Source organism: Sapajus apella, unplaced genomic scaffold, assembly GCF_009761245.1.
Source record: "Sapajus apella isolate SASKATOON/1434 unplaced genomic scaffold, GSC_monkey_1.0 scaffold153, whole genome shotgun sequence".
Taxonomy (NCBI): Eukaryota; Metazoa; Chordata; class Mammalia; order Primates; family Cebidae; genus Sapajus; species Sapajus apella.
This window is the reverse complement of record NW_022437093.1, coordinates 1,226,952-1,245,551: the sequence shown is the minus strand read 5'-3', so window position 1 is coordinate 1,245,551 and position 18,600 is coordinate 1,226,952. Positions and strand designations below refer to the sequence as shown.

At 45.1% G+C, this 18,600-nt stretch overlaps 1 protein-coding gene across 12 annotated transcripts in view; it reads left to right on the top strand.

The window, feature by feature from the left end:
- The window catches only part of TLK2 (tousled like kinase 2), a 143,477-nt gene extending 132,035 nt beyond the window's left edge, over nt 1-11,442 (top strand). For all 12 annotated transcript variants that reach the window (XM_032265947.1, XM_032265942.1, XM_032265943.1 and 9 more), the window contains 3 exons: nt 4,618-4,729; nt 5,653-5,760; nt 10,172-11,442. In XM_032265947.1, the coding sequence (XP_032121838.1) occupies nt 4,618-4,729; nt 5,653-5,760; nt 10,172-10,345 (394 nt within the window). In that variant the 3' untranslated portion in view covers nt 10,346-11,442. The remainder of the gene's footprint in view (nt 1-4,617; nt 4,730-5,652; nt 5,761-10,171) is intronic.
- The last annotated feature ends 7,158 nt before the right edge of the window (nt 11,443-18,600 follow it).

Genomic DNA, 18,600 nt, shown 5'->3' with positions numbered 1-18,600 from the left:
TGGCCCCAAAATCTTTATTTCTAGACTGTTCTTGTCCCAATACAGGTCTCTCTTCATGGGTTGAGGGGATAAGGGATTTGCTTCAAGAGTTGCCTGAAGATGTTGGACCGTAGGGAGTTATGAAGATCAGGATGAAATGTCACTGTAGCACATATGAAATCTATACAGGATAAAGTGACCACGGTTTACCAGAAGTTTATCCATGTCTGTTAGCCATGTTCTAAAAGTTTTTGAGGCACATTTCTTCCCGTCTCTTGTCATCTGTCTTCCTCTAGCCACCCCACCCAAGCTAGCTCTGCCTGACAGTTTTATGCTTCTATTTCTGCCTACATTACCTTTGACCATTTGAACCATAAAAGATACCTGAAACTCAGGCCTTTAACTCTATGGTTGTAAAAGTGTGTTAACAAAGCTTCCTTTTGCATTTTGAGGTGGTCACAGAAAGCCACATATTGGGGTATATAAAGAAAGGCCACCAGTTTGTTTTATTTTTAAGTCCAAATACAAGTCTCTCTTCATGGCTTAATGGGATGAAGGATTTGCTTCAAGAGTTGCAAGAGAAGGCTCTATAGCACTAAAGTAGGGGCAACACATATTATTTGTACCCCAGGGAAGGTGGTTAAATCACTTATCTTTGGGACTGGAGGGTCCTGGGCCTTAGCAGAGAATACTGACTGTCTGAGAATGAGAGGTAGATGAGGAAGCAGACAGGAAAGAGGGCATGGCGTTGACAACACACAGCATCAGCTCTGTTCATCGCGAAGCCTGCCAGTAGCACCATGGACACAATGCCCTGCTTTCTGTTGCTCCTTACTTCTTGTAAAGATGGCACCTGTAGTAAAAGTCAGTCCCTAAATTAAAACTTTGAAATTATAGATTTAAAATAGAAGCTACATTTACAGTGTTTATTCACTATGGTGGTTATTGTGGGCTAGTGTTCCTGTCACTAAGTGATATAAAAATAACTGCTGCTGAAAATTCTGGAAACAGGTCTATACCTCTGCTATATACATTCACTGGAATTTGGATTTGAGCTTTGTGTTTGATTGTTTGTTTGTTTGTTTTTTAAGGCTTTTTCGCATTTAAATTAGTTACTGCTGTAGTTTTTTACCTACAAAAATTCAGTGATTAGAATTTAAATTAAAATTATGTGATGCAAGGGATTTGCTTCAAAGTAATCTGTTGGAAGAAGTGGTGGAGATTGGCCACACGTTGATAATTCTTGAAACTGGATGGTGCTTATCTTAGGGGGTCATTTTACTGTTCTTTCTACTTTAGATCATAGTTGAGATTTTTAATAACTTCAAGTAAGATGGGGCTTCTGAGAAAATTAAGTGTTATAGATTTCTATGAAGGTTTGAAGAGTCTTCAAATTGGTAGAAGCATTGTCATAATCACCATCCTCAGTATGTCAGATAAAAATCCCAGAGGGTATAACAAATTATAAGTAATTATTTTCAGTATTTGGTGGTTACAGAACTCTTCTATGTGGAATACTTCTTTTAAAAAAGTGACCCATAGACTATGCCTTGAGAATAATTTGTTTTTTTTGTATGGGAATTTTGATTGTGATGGAATATGCAACTATATATTTTTTAACACAGTTTAGTATCCCAGAGCCGCCTTTTACTCTCCTCCCAAAATCCTTGATAGGAAGTTAGAATGCTTGTTACTTTCAGTATTATTTGATGAAGAATTAATTTCATTCACTTACAGATGGAGAAACTAAGACCTAGAGAGGGATTTGCCAGACATGTATTATCAAGTGGCAGGGCTTCTTATATTCTAAATATCTTGCTAACTTATTTTTCTGCATTTGGATGTGTTCAACAGTTCCTATTCTTCCCTGCCACTGCCATAAAAAAGTTATAAAGACATTTAAATGGTCATTTTAGAGTTAAGGTTATATTTGTTACTTATTTGAGATCATATTTAAGTTATGTATATTAAAAATCAATAACTATGAAAACGAGGGTTCAGGGAGGTTTTACTAGCTCTTGGAAGAGCTATTCTTTTTTAAAATTCTTTTTCCTTTATTTCTTTGCCTTTTCTCCTCTTAGTGAGTCCTGTATTTCATTTCTCAATGTGCGCTTTAACTAAAAGTTTTTATTGTAAAATAATAATCTAGTTAAAGGTCTTAATCATCCAAAAATGTCTCTTAGGCTGGGTGCAGTGGCTTAATTAATTCCAGCACTTTGAGAGGCTGAGGCGGGCATATCACTTGAATCCAGGAGTTTGAGACCAGCCTGGCCAACATGGTGAAACCCCATCTTTACCAAAAAGTACAAAAATTAGCCAGATGTGGTGGCAGGTGCCTGTAGTTCCAGCTGCTCAGGAGGCTGAGGCAGGAGAATCGCTTGAACGTGGGAGGTGGACATTGCAGCAAGCGGAGATCGCACCACTGCACTGCAGCTTGGGTGACAGAGTGAGTCTCTGTCTCAAGAAAAGGTCTCTTAATAATAAATAAGAAACAAGAATACAAAACTATAATTCTTTTTAAAAGAAATGAAAGGCTATCAATCTGAAACTGTTTGATAGAGATGGATCAGAGAAGGAATATTTTCTGCCTCTGAACTCGTGTGGTCCCCTTCAAGCTGTAAGTTGTATTTCAGGATGAGCATAGGTTCTAAAATAAAGAATTTTCCACAGAGTTGATTTTGCTAGCATGAAATCTGCAGAAATCAATCTGCAATCTTCAGAATTCTACCTTCCAGCCATGATGTGGCTAAGCCTACAGCTGTATTTATTTGGTTTCCAAAATACAAGAGGTACTTACCTTCTATACCATGCAATTTGGTGTGGTTGGCTATCACATATTAAATAGCATTTTTAGAGACCAGTGGTGGAGAGGGAAGGAATTTAGATGAGGAATGAGTTGTTCTAACAACTAGTTTGGCCTTTGCTACACTGTTCGTTAGTCTTCCAGTAAGCCCCTGATCATACTTAAAGTAGGAAATATAAAATACCTTCTGAGCCAGGTGTGGTGGGTGGTGCATCTGTAAATTCCACCCACTTCAGAAGCCAAGGTGGGAGGATTCCCTTCAGACCAGGAATTCCAGAACAACCTGGACAACATAGTGAGACCCCATCTTGAAAAGCGGTAACTTCAGAAAATTTGGACTTTATTGTCACCCTTGATCATATATTGGGATCATAAGAGGCTACCATAAAAAGGTAGGATAACCTCTCCCATCAGAGATCTATACTGCATCCTGAATTCATTTGAACTTTTAAAATATTTACTTATTTTAGACACATCTCCTTCTTTTGGCAGCATGAAACCCATACCATTTCTAGTTATATTTAATGTTTGTTGATGAAGCTATCCTAAAAGGGAATGCACTTCTTTTGTGTCTCCCCCAACCCCTTTTTTAAAACTTGTCGAATGACACTATATTAGGTACAACTCTGGGGAAAGAGGCTGAGAGTGAGTGAAGTGGGACTAGTGAGAATAGTTACATTGGGGCCGGGCGCGGTGGCTCAAGCCTGTAATCCCAGCACTTTGGGAGGCCGAGGCGGGTGGATCATGAGGTCAAGAGATCGAGACCATCCTGGTCAACATGGTGAAACCCCGTCTCTACTAAAAATACAAAAAATTAGCTGGGCATGGTGGCGCGTGCCTGTAATCCCAGCTCCTCAGGAGGCTGAGGCAGGAGAATTGCCTGAACCCAGGAGACGGAGGTTGCGGTGAGCCGAGATCGCGCCATTGCACTCCAGCCTGGGTAACAAGAGTGAAACTCTGTCTCAAAAAAAAAAAAAAAAAAAAAAAAAAAAAAAAAAAAAAATGAGAATAGTTACCACTCTCAGGAAATTGAGAAGTGTATTTTGATGCCTTAAGGGACATTACTACCTCCCTAACGCTAGAGTGTCTTTTCTTATTTTCAGATGGGTTCTTACTCAGTTGCTGGAGTGCAGTGGCATGATCTTGACTCGCTGCAGTCAGCCTCCCCCAGGCTCAGGTGATCCTCTCAGCTTCCCAAGTAGCTGGAACTACAGGGGCATGCTCCCACGCCCAGCTAATTTTTGTATGTTTAGTAGAGATGGGATTTTGCCATATTCTCCAGGCTTGTCTTGAACTCTTGAGGTCAAGCAATCTGCTGGCCCTGTCCTCCCAAAGTGCTGGGATTATGAGTATGAGCCACCAAACCCTGCCTAGAGTGTCTTTTCACTGACTCTCCATATAAGTCTAAGTTGACTGTTAAAATTCACATATTTTGGCCAGGTGTAGTGGGTCACATCTATAATCCCAGCACTTTAGGAGGTTGAGGTGGGAGGATTACTTGAGTCCAGGAGTTTGAGACCAGCCTGGGCAACACAGTGAGACCCTACCTCTACAAAAAAAATTTTTTTTTTAATTGGCCAGGCATGGTGGTGCCTCCCTTTAATCCCAGCTACTGGGAGGCTGAGGTGGGGGAACCACCTGAGCTTGGGAGGTTGAGGCTGTAGTGAACCATGATCACGCCACTGTACTCAGCCTGGGTGACAGAGAGACACTGTCTCAAAAAACAAAAATAAAAAATTAGATATTTCTATTTTCAACAAGATATTTTGTCTTTTTGTATGTCTTAGATTTATATAATTGTTATTCTAAGAATTTTTATTTCTTCTCTGTCCCAGGTATTTACCACCAGAGTGTTTTGTGGTTGGGAAAGAACCACCAAAGATCTCAAATAAAGTTGATGTGTGGTCGGTGGGTGTGATCTTCTATCAGTGTCTTTATGGAAGGAAGGTAAGTTAGAAGGTTGACAGAGAAGCTTGATTTCTTTCGTGGGTGGCACACATACACAGTGCTTGATATGGATTAGTCTCTTGGAGTTAATTATCGGGTTATACAATGTAGAATTCTGAAAGTAGTGGTTTAAAAAAATACAGACTTAATAATACAAGCTTTAAGCGTAAACAGAAATCCTCAGCCCTAGGTCACCTAGTGAGTTCTGCTGGGCTGTTAAAAACATGCACTTTTACTGTTCTCAATTAGATCCGGAACATGTATTTATTCTGATAGTATGTATAGAGATTGACATAAAATTGTTTATTTATTAAAGTGTACAGTCTTCCCAAGAAGAAATTATCTAGACATAACTATTTGAGAGAGATCTCAGTAGAACCAGTACAGAGAGACTCAAGTTGAACTTATTTTTAAGAGTTTATTAGAAAATGGCAGCTTAGCATAGATGAAGCCGTTACGTAATCCCAACTCTTTCTTGTTCCTACTCTTTCCTTACCCTTCTGTGTTTTCACTTCCTTTCCTTCTCTTTTTCTCTGTCTCTTGAGTTGGCCTGAGGCACAGTTGTATATTGCTTAGGCCGGCTGGCATGTGTCCCTCAGAGCAGGTGAGGTTGCGGGGTCCTGCTCTGGATCTTCCTTTTCTTTGCTATGAGCAAAACTTAGTAGAGCGTTAGGATATAGGAGATGCTGCTTCTGGTCCCTGCTCTGCCTTGACCTGGATGCTGAACTGTGAGCAAGTACTTAACGCTCTGAGCTCTCACCCGCCTTGTCCATAAAGTGAGAGCACTAGAGGGGATTGTCTCCAGAATTCCTTGCAGCAATTCAAATTAGATGTGTTCTCCTTTTCCTTGCCTGTGGTATTGAATTGTTTTCTCTTTAATTTTCATCAGAGGCCCACCTTTTTTGTTTGTTTTTATATGACAGCCTTTTGGCCATAACCAGTCTCAGCAAGACATCCTACAAGAGAATACTATTCTTAAAGCTACTGAAGTGCAGTTCCCACCAAAGCCAGTAGTAACACCTGAAGCAAAGGTAAGTTCTGACCCATTGACCAACAGAAACGACTGCTTTGCTTTCTGTATTATTTATATGGGTAATAGTGGATGGATTATTCAGTGTGAAATTCAGGAGTTATTATAAACATTAGGATAGGCATGAATTAATATTCCTAAGAACACTTAACAGAAGAATATTGCTTACACCCCGACCACTCCATCCTCAGTTCCAGCAGAGGGAACGTTGATAGGTGGGTTTTAATCCGGAAAGGCTCCCTAGAGTCAGAAAGGGAGGGAGAACAAACTCCAGTTGAAAGAGAACAAGTGTGCGGATGTCATGAAAGATACCCAGCTTCATCTGTATTTAGGGATTGTGATTAATTTGGGGAGCTAATGCCCACGTAGGAGAAATTATATGAGTACTAAGGCATTTGTGTTAGTGTGTTCTCATGCTGCTAATAAAGACATACTCAAGACTGGGTAATTTATAAAAGAAAGAGGTTTAATTGACTCTCGGTTCAGCATGGCTGGGGAGACCTTAAGAAACTTACAATCATGGTGGAAGGGAAAGCAAATACATCCTTCTTCACACGGTGGCAGGAAGAAGTGCTCAGCAAAGAGGGCAAAGCCTCTTATAAAACCAGCATATCTTGTGAGAACTCACTCACTATCATGAGAACAGCATGGAGGTAACCACCCCCATGATTTAGTTACTTCCTACTAGGACCTTCCTGTGTCATGGGAGGGTCCTGGTAGGAGGTAACTGAATCATGGGGGTGGTTGCAACAATTCAAGATGAGATTTGGTTGGGAACATAGCCAAACCATATCAACATTATAGGGTTAAATGTCAAGCAAATGGTAAGCAGTAAATTCTGTTGCAGTTGGTGAAGGCATAAAAACCTCAGTGGGGCAAAGGAAGCATGGAATGGGAGGTGGTGAAAAGGAAGTTTGCTACATGTGTAAACCAAGATTCTAGTAGCCACCCTACTTTGTCCTTGCTATTTTATTTATCTCTACTTATTAACCAGTTTTACGTAGATGGGTGGTAGCCAGCCCCATTGGATGCTGTAGTCATTCAACATTTTTAAAGTCAAAGTGAATAGTTATAAGACTTTTGTTGTTGTTGTTGTTGTTGTTGTTGTTTTGAGACAGCGTCTCACTCTGTCACCCAGTCTGGAGTACAGTGGCACTATCACGGCTCACCACAGCCTCAACCTCCCCAGGCTCAGTGGATCCTTCCACCTGAGCCTCCTGAGAAGTGGGACTACAGGTGTGCACTACCACGCCTTGCTAATTTTTTGTAGAGAAGGGGTTTCGCCATGTTGCCCAGGCTGATCTTGAACTCCTGGGCTCAAGCCATCCACCCGCCTTGGCCTCCAAAGTGCTAGGATGTCCTCCAAAGTGCTAGGAGCCACTGTGCCCAGCCAATTACAAGTCTAATTCATTTTTTTCACTGTTTGATCTGCTCCTCCCTCACAGTGTACCTGTGTGACGTAGGTTAGGAAAGAGCCTCTTTTCCAAGTGGTTTAGCTCCCATGCCACAGGGTAAGAATTAACATCTTTAGCAGTTGTTTATAATTCCTGACCTATTGCTCCCTGTCCCAATTGTTCGACAGTTTAAGTACTGCATAACCAAGAAATCAAATCTGCAAAGAAATCCCATGACACGTCCCTAAGGCAAATGCTATTTCCTGACTGTCCTGGGAGAGCGGGAGAGAGTCTCAGCTTTGAAGCTTGGTTAACCTAATTTTGGTGTCAGCTCTGCACTCAGTAGTAGATATGTAACTTTAGGCAAGTTTACTTAAACCTTTTAAGCTGCTTTTCCTTATCCATAAAAACAAAGACAAAAACATCTTCCTTAAAAGGTGTTTGTAGCTAGGTGCAGTGGTATGCACCTGTAATGTGCCATGATCATACCACTGCACTCCAGCCTTGGCAACACAGTGAGACCCTGTCTCAAAAAAAGCAGGGGTGGGGGTGGTTGTGACTTTTAAGAGGACTTGGTAGAGAATCTTGGCAGATTCTCTAGCTAGCTGCTCTCACACCCATGCCACAGCTGCCACCCAGAGTCAACACTAGGGGACTTAAAGAAGTTGTCTGACAGATGTTTAATTCTCCTTTCAAGACTATTTCTCTATGTGACTTTTGTCACATTTTCATGTTTATTCAATAAATAGGTGAAAAAATGTTCCAAAACTTTAGAGACAGATGGACTTGCTATGAAGAATACAAAAGTATCTCCAAATGTTTCCATGAATTGTCTCCAGTGTTCCTGTATTTCTCCAGCTCCTACCCTCTTATCTTCCTCTCCTCCCACAACAAATATTTATTGAATGCCTGTGAAACGCTTGACACTATTTCAGGTAGTGGAGATGGAACCGAACATGTAGCATGAACCACGCAGACCAGTTCCCTGCCCTTAAGAAATTTATATCCCACTTATGAGAAAAACAATAAAACAAAAAGTGGATACATTTCAGATGGCGACAAATGTTATGAAGAAATAAATCAGAGTAGGGCGAACCTCTCTTGATGGCATGATTAGGGAAGGCCTCAAAGATGAAGTGACATTTTGAGCAATATCTTGAATGGTATGAAGGTGGGAGCCATGTGTAGATTTGCCAGGGAAAGCATTTTAGCAGAGAGAAGCTCAGATGTGAGAACGAGCTTAGCAGGTCCACAGAGCAAAGGGGAAGGTGTTAAGAGAGGCAGAAGGGTGAGGGTCAGTGTGAGGGAAAGCAGTTGCAGGTTTTAATCAGGGCAACTGTGAGCTGATTGCTGTTTTAAGAGCTGACACTGGCAGCCTCAGAGAAAATTCAAGGTAAATGAAGCTTACTTTGCTGAGTGCCATGGCTCACACCTGTAATCCTAGCATTATGGGAAGATGAGGTGGCAGAATTGCTTAAGGCCACAGGTTTGAGACCAGCTTGGGGGAGATATTGCTACAAAAAATTTTAAAAGTAGCTGGATGTAGTGGGGTACGCCTTGTCATCCTAGCTACTTGGGAAGCTAAGGTAGAGGATCACTTGATCCCAGGAGTTTGAGGCTGCAATAAGCAATGATCATGTCAGTACACTCCAGCCTGGGTGACAGAACGAGACTTTATCTCTTAAAAAAGTTCTGTAAAAAAAGTTTGACCAGTATTTAACCTAAGATAGCCTGTTTAACTCCAATTCCATGTCGTTTACCTAGAAAGGCTCATTTTTAAAGACCAAGGATCATTAGGTTCATTTCTTTGAATTTGTTTTTTTTTTTAGACATGGGGTTTCACCATGTTGGCCAGGCTGGTCTTGAACTCCTGACCCAAGTGATCTGCCCACCTCAGCCTCCCAAAGTGCCAGGATTACAGGCGTGAGCCACTGCACTGGGCCTGTATTTGTTTTTATCTTTCAAATGCTTTAACCAAGCCAGTACCTATAAGTCTTTGATTTTGAGAAACCAGGATTGGCATTGTATTATTATTTTGTTTATCAAACTTGGGGGAAAACCAGAAAATCAATAGCCTGATTCATGTTTTAGATTTTGTTTCAAATAAACTCTGCTTTTTAGAGCAGTTTTAGGCTCACAGCAAAATTGAAAGTATAGAGTTCCCTTATACCGCCTGCTGCACCTATGCACAGCCTCCTTGTCAGCATCTCCTGCCAGAGCAGTACATTTGTGAGAGCTGATGAACCTTTGTGTACCAATACATCACATCCTTATCACCCGAATGTAAAATATGGACTTTCTGTAATAATGATGTTTTAGATTTTTTAAAATTAATTTATTTAAAATAGTTATATTGAAACTAAATAGAACTACTGAAAAATAGGAAGAAAGCAAGCAGGAAAAGACAGATCATCTATCTAAGGGTCTTTATGCGAAGACTTACAAAACCTGAAACTGCATAGCCTCCATTTTGGTAATCACTAGAGTTCCGTATTAAACCCCACTCTCACTGCTTTTTTGGGGCTACAGTGTTAGTGCAGATGCAAGTCCTTTTCAGGTTTCCCTTGACTACATAGGGAAATCATTTTATAACCTGACATGTCATAGTGTTAATTGTTGTGTGTCTCCTGACACTGCATGTGGTGATAGTTTGTAGATGCAGGACCATGAAGTTAGACCGTTCCCATCCAAACCAGCAAAGACAGAGTCGGTCTCTTCTTTCTTTTTTTCTGTTGGCCTTAGTGCTTTGCAGGCAGGAGAATTTAGAGGACATGCTTCCTTTTTCCTCCCTTCAGTAATGGCTCAGTCATTTCTCTCTGGGAAGGAGTTGGTGGCAGCAGAGAGGTGCTGCTGCTCTGTCTTCTTTGGGTCTGCCTGGTGATTTCTGGGGAAGGCCTTAAGCCCCTTCTTTTTAGGGGTTCCTTGCTCTGGGCCCTGGCAGCCAATAGAGAGCCTCAGGCTTCCCTCCAGGGGTACCAAAACTATATGCCTCAGTCTTCAAGAAACTCTCCTTTGCAGGCATTTATTCGACGATGCTTGGCCTACCGAAAGGAGGACCGCATTGATGTCCAGCAGCTGGCCTGTGACCCCTACTTGCTGCCTCATATCCGAAAGTCGGTCTCTACGAGTAGCCCTGCTGGAGCTGCTATTGCATCAACCTCTGGGGCATCCAATAACAGTTCTTCGAATTGAGACCGACTCCAAGGCCACAAACTGTTCAACACACCAAGTGGACAAATGGCATTCAGCAGCGGGTTTGGAACATAGCGAATCCGAATGGATCTGATGAAACCTGTACCAGGTGCTTTTATTTTCTTGCTTTTTTCCCATCCATAGAGCATGACAGCATCGATTCTCATTGAGGAGAAACCCTGGGCAGCTCCGGCCAGGCCTCATAGGAAAAGGCCTCGCCCAGGGTTCCGGCGTCAACGGCCACTGTGTGTGGCTGCTCTGAGTGAGGAAAAATTAAAAAGAAAAACTGGTTCCATGTACTGTGAACTTGAAAACATGCAGACTCAGGGGGGTCCCTGATGCAATGCTTCAGATGAAGAATGTGGACTTGAAAATACAGACTGGGCTAGTCCAGTGTCTATATTTAAACTTGTTCTTTTCTTTTAATAAAGTTTAGGTAACATCTCCTGAAAAGCTTGTAGCACAAAGGCTCAGCTGGGGATGGTGTTTGACTTCGGAGGAAAAAAGTTGCTATTGCCCGTTAAAGGCACTAGAGTTAGTGTTTTATCCCTAAATAATTTCAATTTTTAAAAACACGCAGCTTCCCTCTCCCCTTTTTTATTTTTGAAAGAATACATTTGGGCATAAAGTGAAACCCGTATTAGCAAGTACGTGGCAACGTTCATTCCAATCAGATGCAGCTTTCTCCTCCGTCTGGTCTCCTGTTTGCAATTGCTTCCCTTGTCTCAGTAGGGAAAAAATTGAGTGGGAGTACTGAGATGTGTGGGTTTTTGCCATTGGACAAAGAATGAGGTTAGAAGACTGCAGCTTGGAGTCTCTTTAGGTTTTCAACTATTTCTTCACAATTTGAACACTTGACGGTTGTCCCTTTTAATTTATTTGAAGTGCTATTTTTTTAAATAAAGGTTCATCTGTCCATGCAGTCCTCTTGGATTCTCTGAATGTAGTAACTATGAAGCTATGCCAAAGGTAGGCAGAAAATGGGCTTGGGAGCCAGACACTCCAGGGATCAGTAGTTCCTACCCACAGTCCTTGTGTGCTTGCTAAATGGTGTACATTTCTTGTTAACCACGTTATTAAAACTTGATCAGCACATACGCTTTCTTCTGTTAGATCTTTTGGCAGCAAACAGCCTTCCCCCTAAGCCTCTGATTTTTATGGGTGTGTGGTGGTGTGTGTGTGTCTGTGTGTGCATGTACACACACACTTTGTCTAGCTCACTTTAAAAGATTCATCAAGTGGAATTTTAAAAATAATCTCAAGAGAAATATTTCAATCCCAAGAGAAGTATTTCAGGGCAGGCGCGGTGGCTCACACCTGTAATCCCAGCACTTTGGGAGGCCAAAGCAGGTGGATCATGAGGTCAGGAGCTCAAGACCAGCCTGGCCAACATGGGGAAACCCCATCTCTACTAATGATACAAAAATTAGCCAGGTGTGGTGGCAGGCGCCTGTAGTCCCAGCTACCCAGGAGGCTGAGGCAGGAGAATTGCTGGAACCCAGGAGGCAAAGGTTGCAGTGAGCTGAGATGATTCCACTACGCTCCAGCCTGGGTGACACAGCAAGACTCTGTCTCAAAAAAAGAGAGAAAGAAATAGGTATTTCAAATATGAACATACTTTTGGCACCAATTTTCTTTTTTAATTTGGTTTGTTCTGAGATGTATGATCAACTGAAGATGGAGCTGAAATGGGAGACGGGTGGCCCCACCGTGCCCTTGAAACAGCAGAGCACTCCTCAGTAGAGAGAGAGGGAGGGAGCCAGAGCCTGAACATGTGGTCGCCAGCTTGGAATGTTACTGACATATGTGGCAAGAGGGCTCAGCCAGAAATGTTTAAAGATGTAGTATTCTGGCCCGCGAGTTCTCTGCATAGGGAGGGGCGGTCAGAAAGGGTAGAGAGCTCTCAAAGAACACGGGACACTTCTGTTCCTTTCACATGTGAACAGTGTCACTGGTGACACATTTTCCAGGACTTTCATTTGTTTTGTGCACCTGCCTCAGTCTCCTCAGTATCAGGCAATCTTAAGGAAAGATGGGAGTGTTTCAAATTGGAGAGAAGCTCATGGGTAGGTATCGTCCTGTGGAATTCTGAATGCCAGGAGCCAGCCCCAGAGGCCTCGATGCCCCAGCTTTCTAAAACTACTTTATTACAACTTATATGTATATACACTTGCACATATAAACACGTGTGCATTTATGTATGTGTGTATAGTACCTTTAAAAACAAAACAAAACTTCAAGCTGCTAAGCAAAGGGTCTCACAGGTTGAGCACAGTGCTGAAAGGATGGTGTCTGCATAGTGAAGACATGGATGAAGCCAAGACCATTCAAACTCACTGAAAACCATGAAGTTCTGTTCCTTTTTTCTTCCTCTCCAATGATCTTGCAGTTGATTTCTATTCATTTTTTAATTTTTAAACTTTTTGTTTGAGGTGAAGTTTTGCTCTTGTTGCCCAGGCTGGAGTGCAATGGCGCAATCTCGGTTCACCACAACCTCTACCTCCCGGGTTCAAGAGATTCTCCACCTCCCAAGTAGCTGGGATTACAGGCATGTGCCACCATGCCCAGCTAATTTTATATTTTTAGTAGAGACGGGGTTTCCACATGTTGGTCAGGCTAGTCTTGAACTCCCAACCTCAGGTGATCTGCCTGTCTCGGCCTCCCACAGTGCTGTGATTACAGCCGTGAGCCACCACACCCAGCCTTAACATGTTTTTAACGTTGAAAAAAATGGTGCATCTTTCTTTAAGCCTTCCCAGTAACTTCCTGCTTTCTTTTTCCCTGTGGGCTTTTAAATGAAGCTGCAAGATTTTATCTGTCAATCTACCCTTTCTACCCTTATCCTACTGAAAGGATGCCCTCTTCCCTTGCTTTTGGTCTAGGGCCTGGTTGGAGCTAACTAGTCTTGGCTGAGTCTGGGCAAGACCTCTTTCCATTGCATGGACAAGCCCCAGAGAACATGCAGAACATTGACCTTTCCTAGTCCTGTGAGCAGCCAGTGAAATCACTAAGTGGGGTGCTTCCATGACATATTTTGTTAATATGGGTTTCACTTTTTTCAAGAATAGTCCCTTGTTGCCACAATGTTGATTTACTTTACACAATGACAGTATGTATTAATTTGTAATTAAACCCAGCCAGATTGTTTTAGCCTTTTCCCAATGGGGTAAGGGAGGGAAGAAGGACATTAAAATAAGTTTTAAGAAGTAAATTTCCCAGCCTCTTGATTTGACTCTAGTTCTCCAGCTTCACACCTGGACCTGACCATCTAGGGTGTAGATGGGAGAATCCTGGCAGCGGGCTGAATCTCGGAGCATTTCAGGCGTGGGAATGTGTTGATTCATGCAACACCTCTGGTACCTTCAGTGTGCCAAGAACGATGCTTGTTGGAGGGAATACAGCAGTCTACAGGATAGGGAAGGCCCAGCAATCCAGGGGTCAGGGCCCAGGAGGAAAGGAATTGGCTCTCAAGAGTTTGAGATGGACAGCTTTAGATGGAGACTCACCAGGAAGAGCTGTATGTCCCTACTTCTGTGGCAGACCTGGACATGTCAGCTGTCTAAAAAAGGTCTATTTCCTTCCCTCCCTTCATCATTCTAATTGCCCGAGCCATCTGCCTCATTTCTTAAGGCAGAATCACAGAAAGTTTAGGAGCCTAGGCTTTAAAATTAGGTTTGGGTTCAGATCCCACCTCTGCAAGCTTCAGAGAGATCTTGCATTGCAGGAGTAAGGGGTAGAGGTAAGATATGGAAAGCGCCTGGCTTGATGAGGGGAATCAAAAAATGTGGTTAAAAAAAAGATCATAAGATCCAGTAGTGGAATCCCAAATTCACTAGTGGGAGGCTCAGAGCCTTCTACTCACCACATGCAGACCTTGAAAGAGGCTGTCCCTTTGGCTCGAGTTTCAGTGTCAACCTCTGTCTTATAAGGTCAGCAATCTCCTTTTCCCCTGCCTCCAAGACTGCTTCTGGCTGAGCCTGGGGGGAGCATCTCTACCCACGAAAGTGGCCAGAAAGTGGCCAGCAGTGTCGGCCTCACCTGGGAGCTTACAGAAATGCACACTCTCAGGTCCCACCCATTCCCACTGAGTCCAAAACAGAGGGAGAGAGGCCTAAGGGTGTTTCCTCCTCTAGGTGTGGCTGTGAGAACACAGCTGTAGGCTGCCTTGACTCCCGGGCAGGATGAACACTGAAGGGTACCAGTCTTGCAATAAGCTTTCTGCCAGCCAGCCGCTGCAATAAATGTGGGGTCATTGTAGAGGGTGGCTGTCAGGCCTCTTCTGAACTCACCCACATGGAAGACAGGACTACTATTTTCTACAGTGAGAAAAAACTCCAAGGCTGTTGGCTCTTCTAGGACTGATGTCATACATATGCTGCCTTTATGGGGAGCACCTGGAGGGCCCTACAACATAGCCCTTGCACAAGTACCTAACAGTCCACTCAAGAAACATTCACTCCTTCGGGCAAAGCCTCACGCTTGGCCTTCTCTTAAAACATAAAACAACTATAACATTTTCCTTTCACCTGAGGGGTCCAGGTCTGCAAGAAGAGCTGGCCAAGAACTGGGTCTGCTTATGAATCCACCCTGGCCCACTGGATGGGTGGTGAGGGGACCTGGGGCTGGACTGCAGCTCTTTGGAGGGGTCGGGGAGAGGAAGTCACTGGGAGAGGAGGAGGAGGGTTAAAGGGGTGGGGAGTGGCCAGGGACTCTGGCTGCTGTTGAGTTCTGTGGTTGGGTGGGGGGAACGTGCCAGAGGCTGGGAAAACAGGCAGGCCTGGGAGCAGGTCTGGGACCTGGTGGGGCAGGGAATACAAGAAGGCTATTGTGCTGAGGGAGCGCAGCAGGGGTGTGAGACAGGCTGGAGTCAGCGAGGGGTTGTGTGTGTACATGTGTGAGGCGCTGGCCCAGAGACCCCGTGGTGAGGAGGTCAGAGAGCAGCTGGCTGACTGACTCCTGGGTGTGGAGGGAAGTGCCCAGCTAGAGAGCTGTGCTGTCTTCAGCCTTGCAAGCAACCTGCGGCGGCGGCGGCGGCCTTCCCCTGTGCTATCCAAGCCTTTTCACCCTGAAGGCTGCTTGGAGAGGGAGCAGAGATCAATAGCAGAGAGAAGGGGCTCTAGCCCTTGCGCTTTGCAAAGAAGTTTCTCGGCTATGTTGCTTCACAACCTAGGCATATGCAAGGTAGGAGCAACTTGATTTTTTTTTCCTTTTCATTTTTCGTTTTTTCTTTTTTTTTGGAGGTGGGCTCTTACTATGTTGCTTAAACTGATCTTGAACTCCTAGACTTAAGCAATCCTTCCACCTCAGCCTTCTGAGTTGCTAGGATTATAGGCATGTGCCACTACACCCAGCCGCGCTCTGATTTTACATGTGAAAACTTAGGCCTAGAGAGAAAGCTTTGGTACCAGCAGTGGGTGGAGCAGGAGTGACTGGGGAGGAAGGGACCGCAGGCCTGGACACTGGGTGAGGTGGAGTCTATGAGTGCCATCTTGTGGCAGAGGCTGCTGTGGGTAAGGGCTGCACTTGGGCTCCCCTCCCCCAGACTCCCTTCGCTTTGTCCCTCCCCTCCCTCCTGGCCTGTGGCCCTCAGAAGAAGTCCAATTGGAGACCCAGCCAGTATGGGCTGCTGCCCATACTCTGCAGTCCTAGGCTGGAAGTGAACTTAGATGGGAAAATGGAGGTGTGGCTTTGCAGAATATCTGTACTGCTGGTTCCCTAAGGCCTCTCTCTGCTCCTGTCATGATCATAGATCAGGAAGCTATAAGCCTGTCCTGCCCCTAGAAACTGCACTGTCTGCTGCTGAGTGTCCTAATTGGGTGAGTGAGAATGGGACCCTCTGCCTTGGCTTCCTTAAAGTTGCTGTAAGGCATAGAGGGTTTGCAGGATAAAATAGAGGGTGAGGCTGGTGGTCACCTGCGCGTCACAGTGGCCCCAGGAGAGATGTCCAGAGGACATAGATGTCCCCCTAGCGTGGGCCTTGGCCTGTCATAGTGTCAGGCCTGAGCCCTTCAGCCTGGCTCACATGCCCTAAGAGCAGGCCATGCCTCTGGGCACCACGTCCAGGAAGGCCGTGCTTCTTTGCATCTGTGACCCTCTCAACCCTCCCCATAACCTTTACACCAACGCCACTCCTCCAGCATTCTCTGCCATGTCAGCTGGACAAAAGCGCCCAGGTTTGGCACCGTAGAACAAGTCACCATACAGCCCTGAGTGAGGATTGCACGCACGCCACAAGGCCACAGCTTGCTGTGTGACCTTGAGCCAGGCGCTCCCACTCTGAGCTACAACTGCGCATCTCTGAACTTCATACATCCACGCGAACACACCTCTGGGGCCCTTCTGTTAAGGCACTGGGCCGGGATTTGTGGGCAATGAAAAGGCCCCTCGGCTTGGCTCCTGCCTTAAGGAAGCTTAGAGCCGAGAAGCTGAGTGGGAGCTGGGGGATGGGGAGTTGCCTAAGAGCAAGATGAGCCCCTGGGGATGGAGAGCGGGCACTGAGCTGTGTCTTGAGAGAGGAGCATGCTCCACATGCCTATTGTGTTGTTGCAGCGTGGGCCGCCCCTCACGAAGCCTGGGGCCCGGGCTGAAGGAATGCCAGGAGCTCAGCTGGTGCCCCTGAAGGGGAAGCCGAGCCAGACAGGTGCGGTGAGGAGCTCAGGTGTGAGACCCAGGAGGAGCTCAGGGCAGTATCAGATGCAGTTCTTTAGTCAGGTGAGCAGACCAGAACTGGGCTGGGATAGCCGGGGAGCCTGGGGGGCTCGGGCCAGGCCCGAAGCAGCATTTTTCAAATTAGTTTGATAACATTTTAACATCTCAACCCAGAACATATCCTCCAGCGCAGGGCTTCACGTGTGTGCAATGTGCTGTGATATTTAGTGTTTTACTTGACTTTGAAAATGCTGGTCACCACCCACTGAACAGCTGGAAACATTACAGTACTCCTAGGTGTCCCCGCCTCCTGCTTGCTGCTCCACCAGGGTGGAGGTGGTGGGCCCGCTGGATGAAGCCTCCTGGGACAGGGTGGAGGTGGTGGGCCCGCTGGATGAAGCCTCCTGGCTCCTGTTCTGGGCCAGGCTCTATTGGGCCAGAGGCCAGGGCTGGAAGGGATGGATCAGGGGAGGCTCTGCATCTGCACATCCTGGCCTTCCTCTGGGCCAGGATCAGTGAAGGCTGTTGGCAGAGACTGGGCCTTGCTTAGAAGCTCAAGTACTGAGACTAGAGGAAACCTCACCCTGCCTGTCCTTCCGGAGTTGGGGAGACAGAGGGAAAGGTCAGGGAGCATCCCAGACGACATCGTGAAGATACAGAGCTGCCACCCAACCACAGCTGTGGCCCAGAGGAGGCCTGGACTCCTGGCTTGGCCTCGGCCACAGTGCAGGGACGGGCTCAGAGGCATTGCTGTTCCAGGTCGGGGGAGGCCCTTGCAGAGGAGTCGGGGTGATCCTGTTACTAAACTGAGCTGAGGCCCGCTTGCCCAACGCAGTAGAGCCAGGCACTGATGCTGAGATTTGCAGCAGGAAAAAGCACATTTATTGCTTGGTGCCTAGCAAGTAGAACAGGCAGCTAGTGCTTAAGACTCGAACTCCATGCTGGCTTACAAGCAAGAGTTTTTAAAGATAGGGTTACATTTCAGGAAAGCAAAATCGTAAACCAATAAATATATGGAGGTTATACACTGGTCTGGCTTGTGGCAAAGAACGGTGGTCAGAGTTCAGTCCCCAGCTCCCCCTTATCTGAGATCTGTGTAGTAATAGAGGCATTTTCCATCTGGTGGAAGTTTCTGGAAACATCGCAAGAAGATATGTTAAGATGCTCCCTTTTAGTTTCTAAAGGGAATCAAAATGCCTTGTGGGTGACTTGCTTGGGAGACTGTTGTTACTTATCTTCATATTTATCAGATTGCTATTTCATTTTATTTTTGTAGAGACCTGTGTTCCTCAGGCTGGTCTCCAACTCCTGGCCTCAAGTGATCATTCCACCTTGGCCTTCCAAAGTGTTGGGATTACAGGCGTGAGCCACTGCATCTGGCCTAAGGATCCCTTTTCTAATACAGGCCTTGGGTTGGAAGTGAGTGGATGTAAACTCAGGGGCTTTCCTGGGATGGGTGAGCCCTTCTAGGTGTTCTCCACAGAAGGGAGAAGGGAAAGAACCTAGAGAAAGCGGGCAGAATTGTCAGGTTGTAACTGGCTGGATGAGGGGTGAAGACGGCTGGAGCTGCAATGGGGTGGACCAGTCAAGAACAGACAGACCAGCGG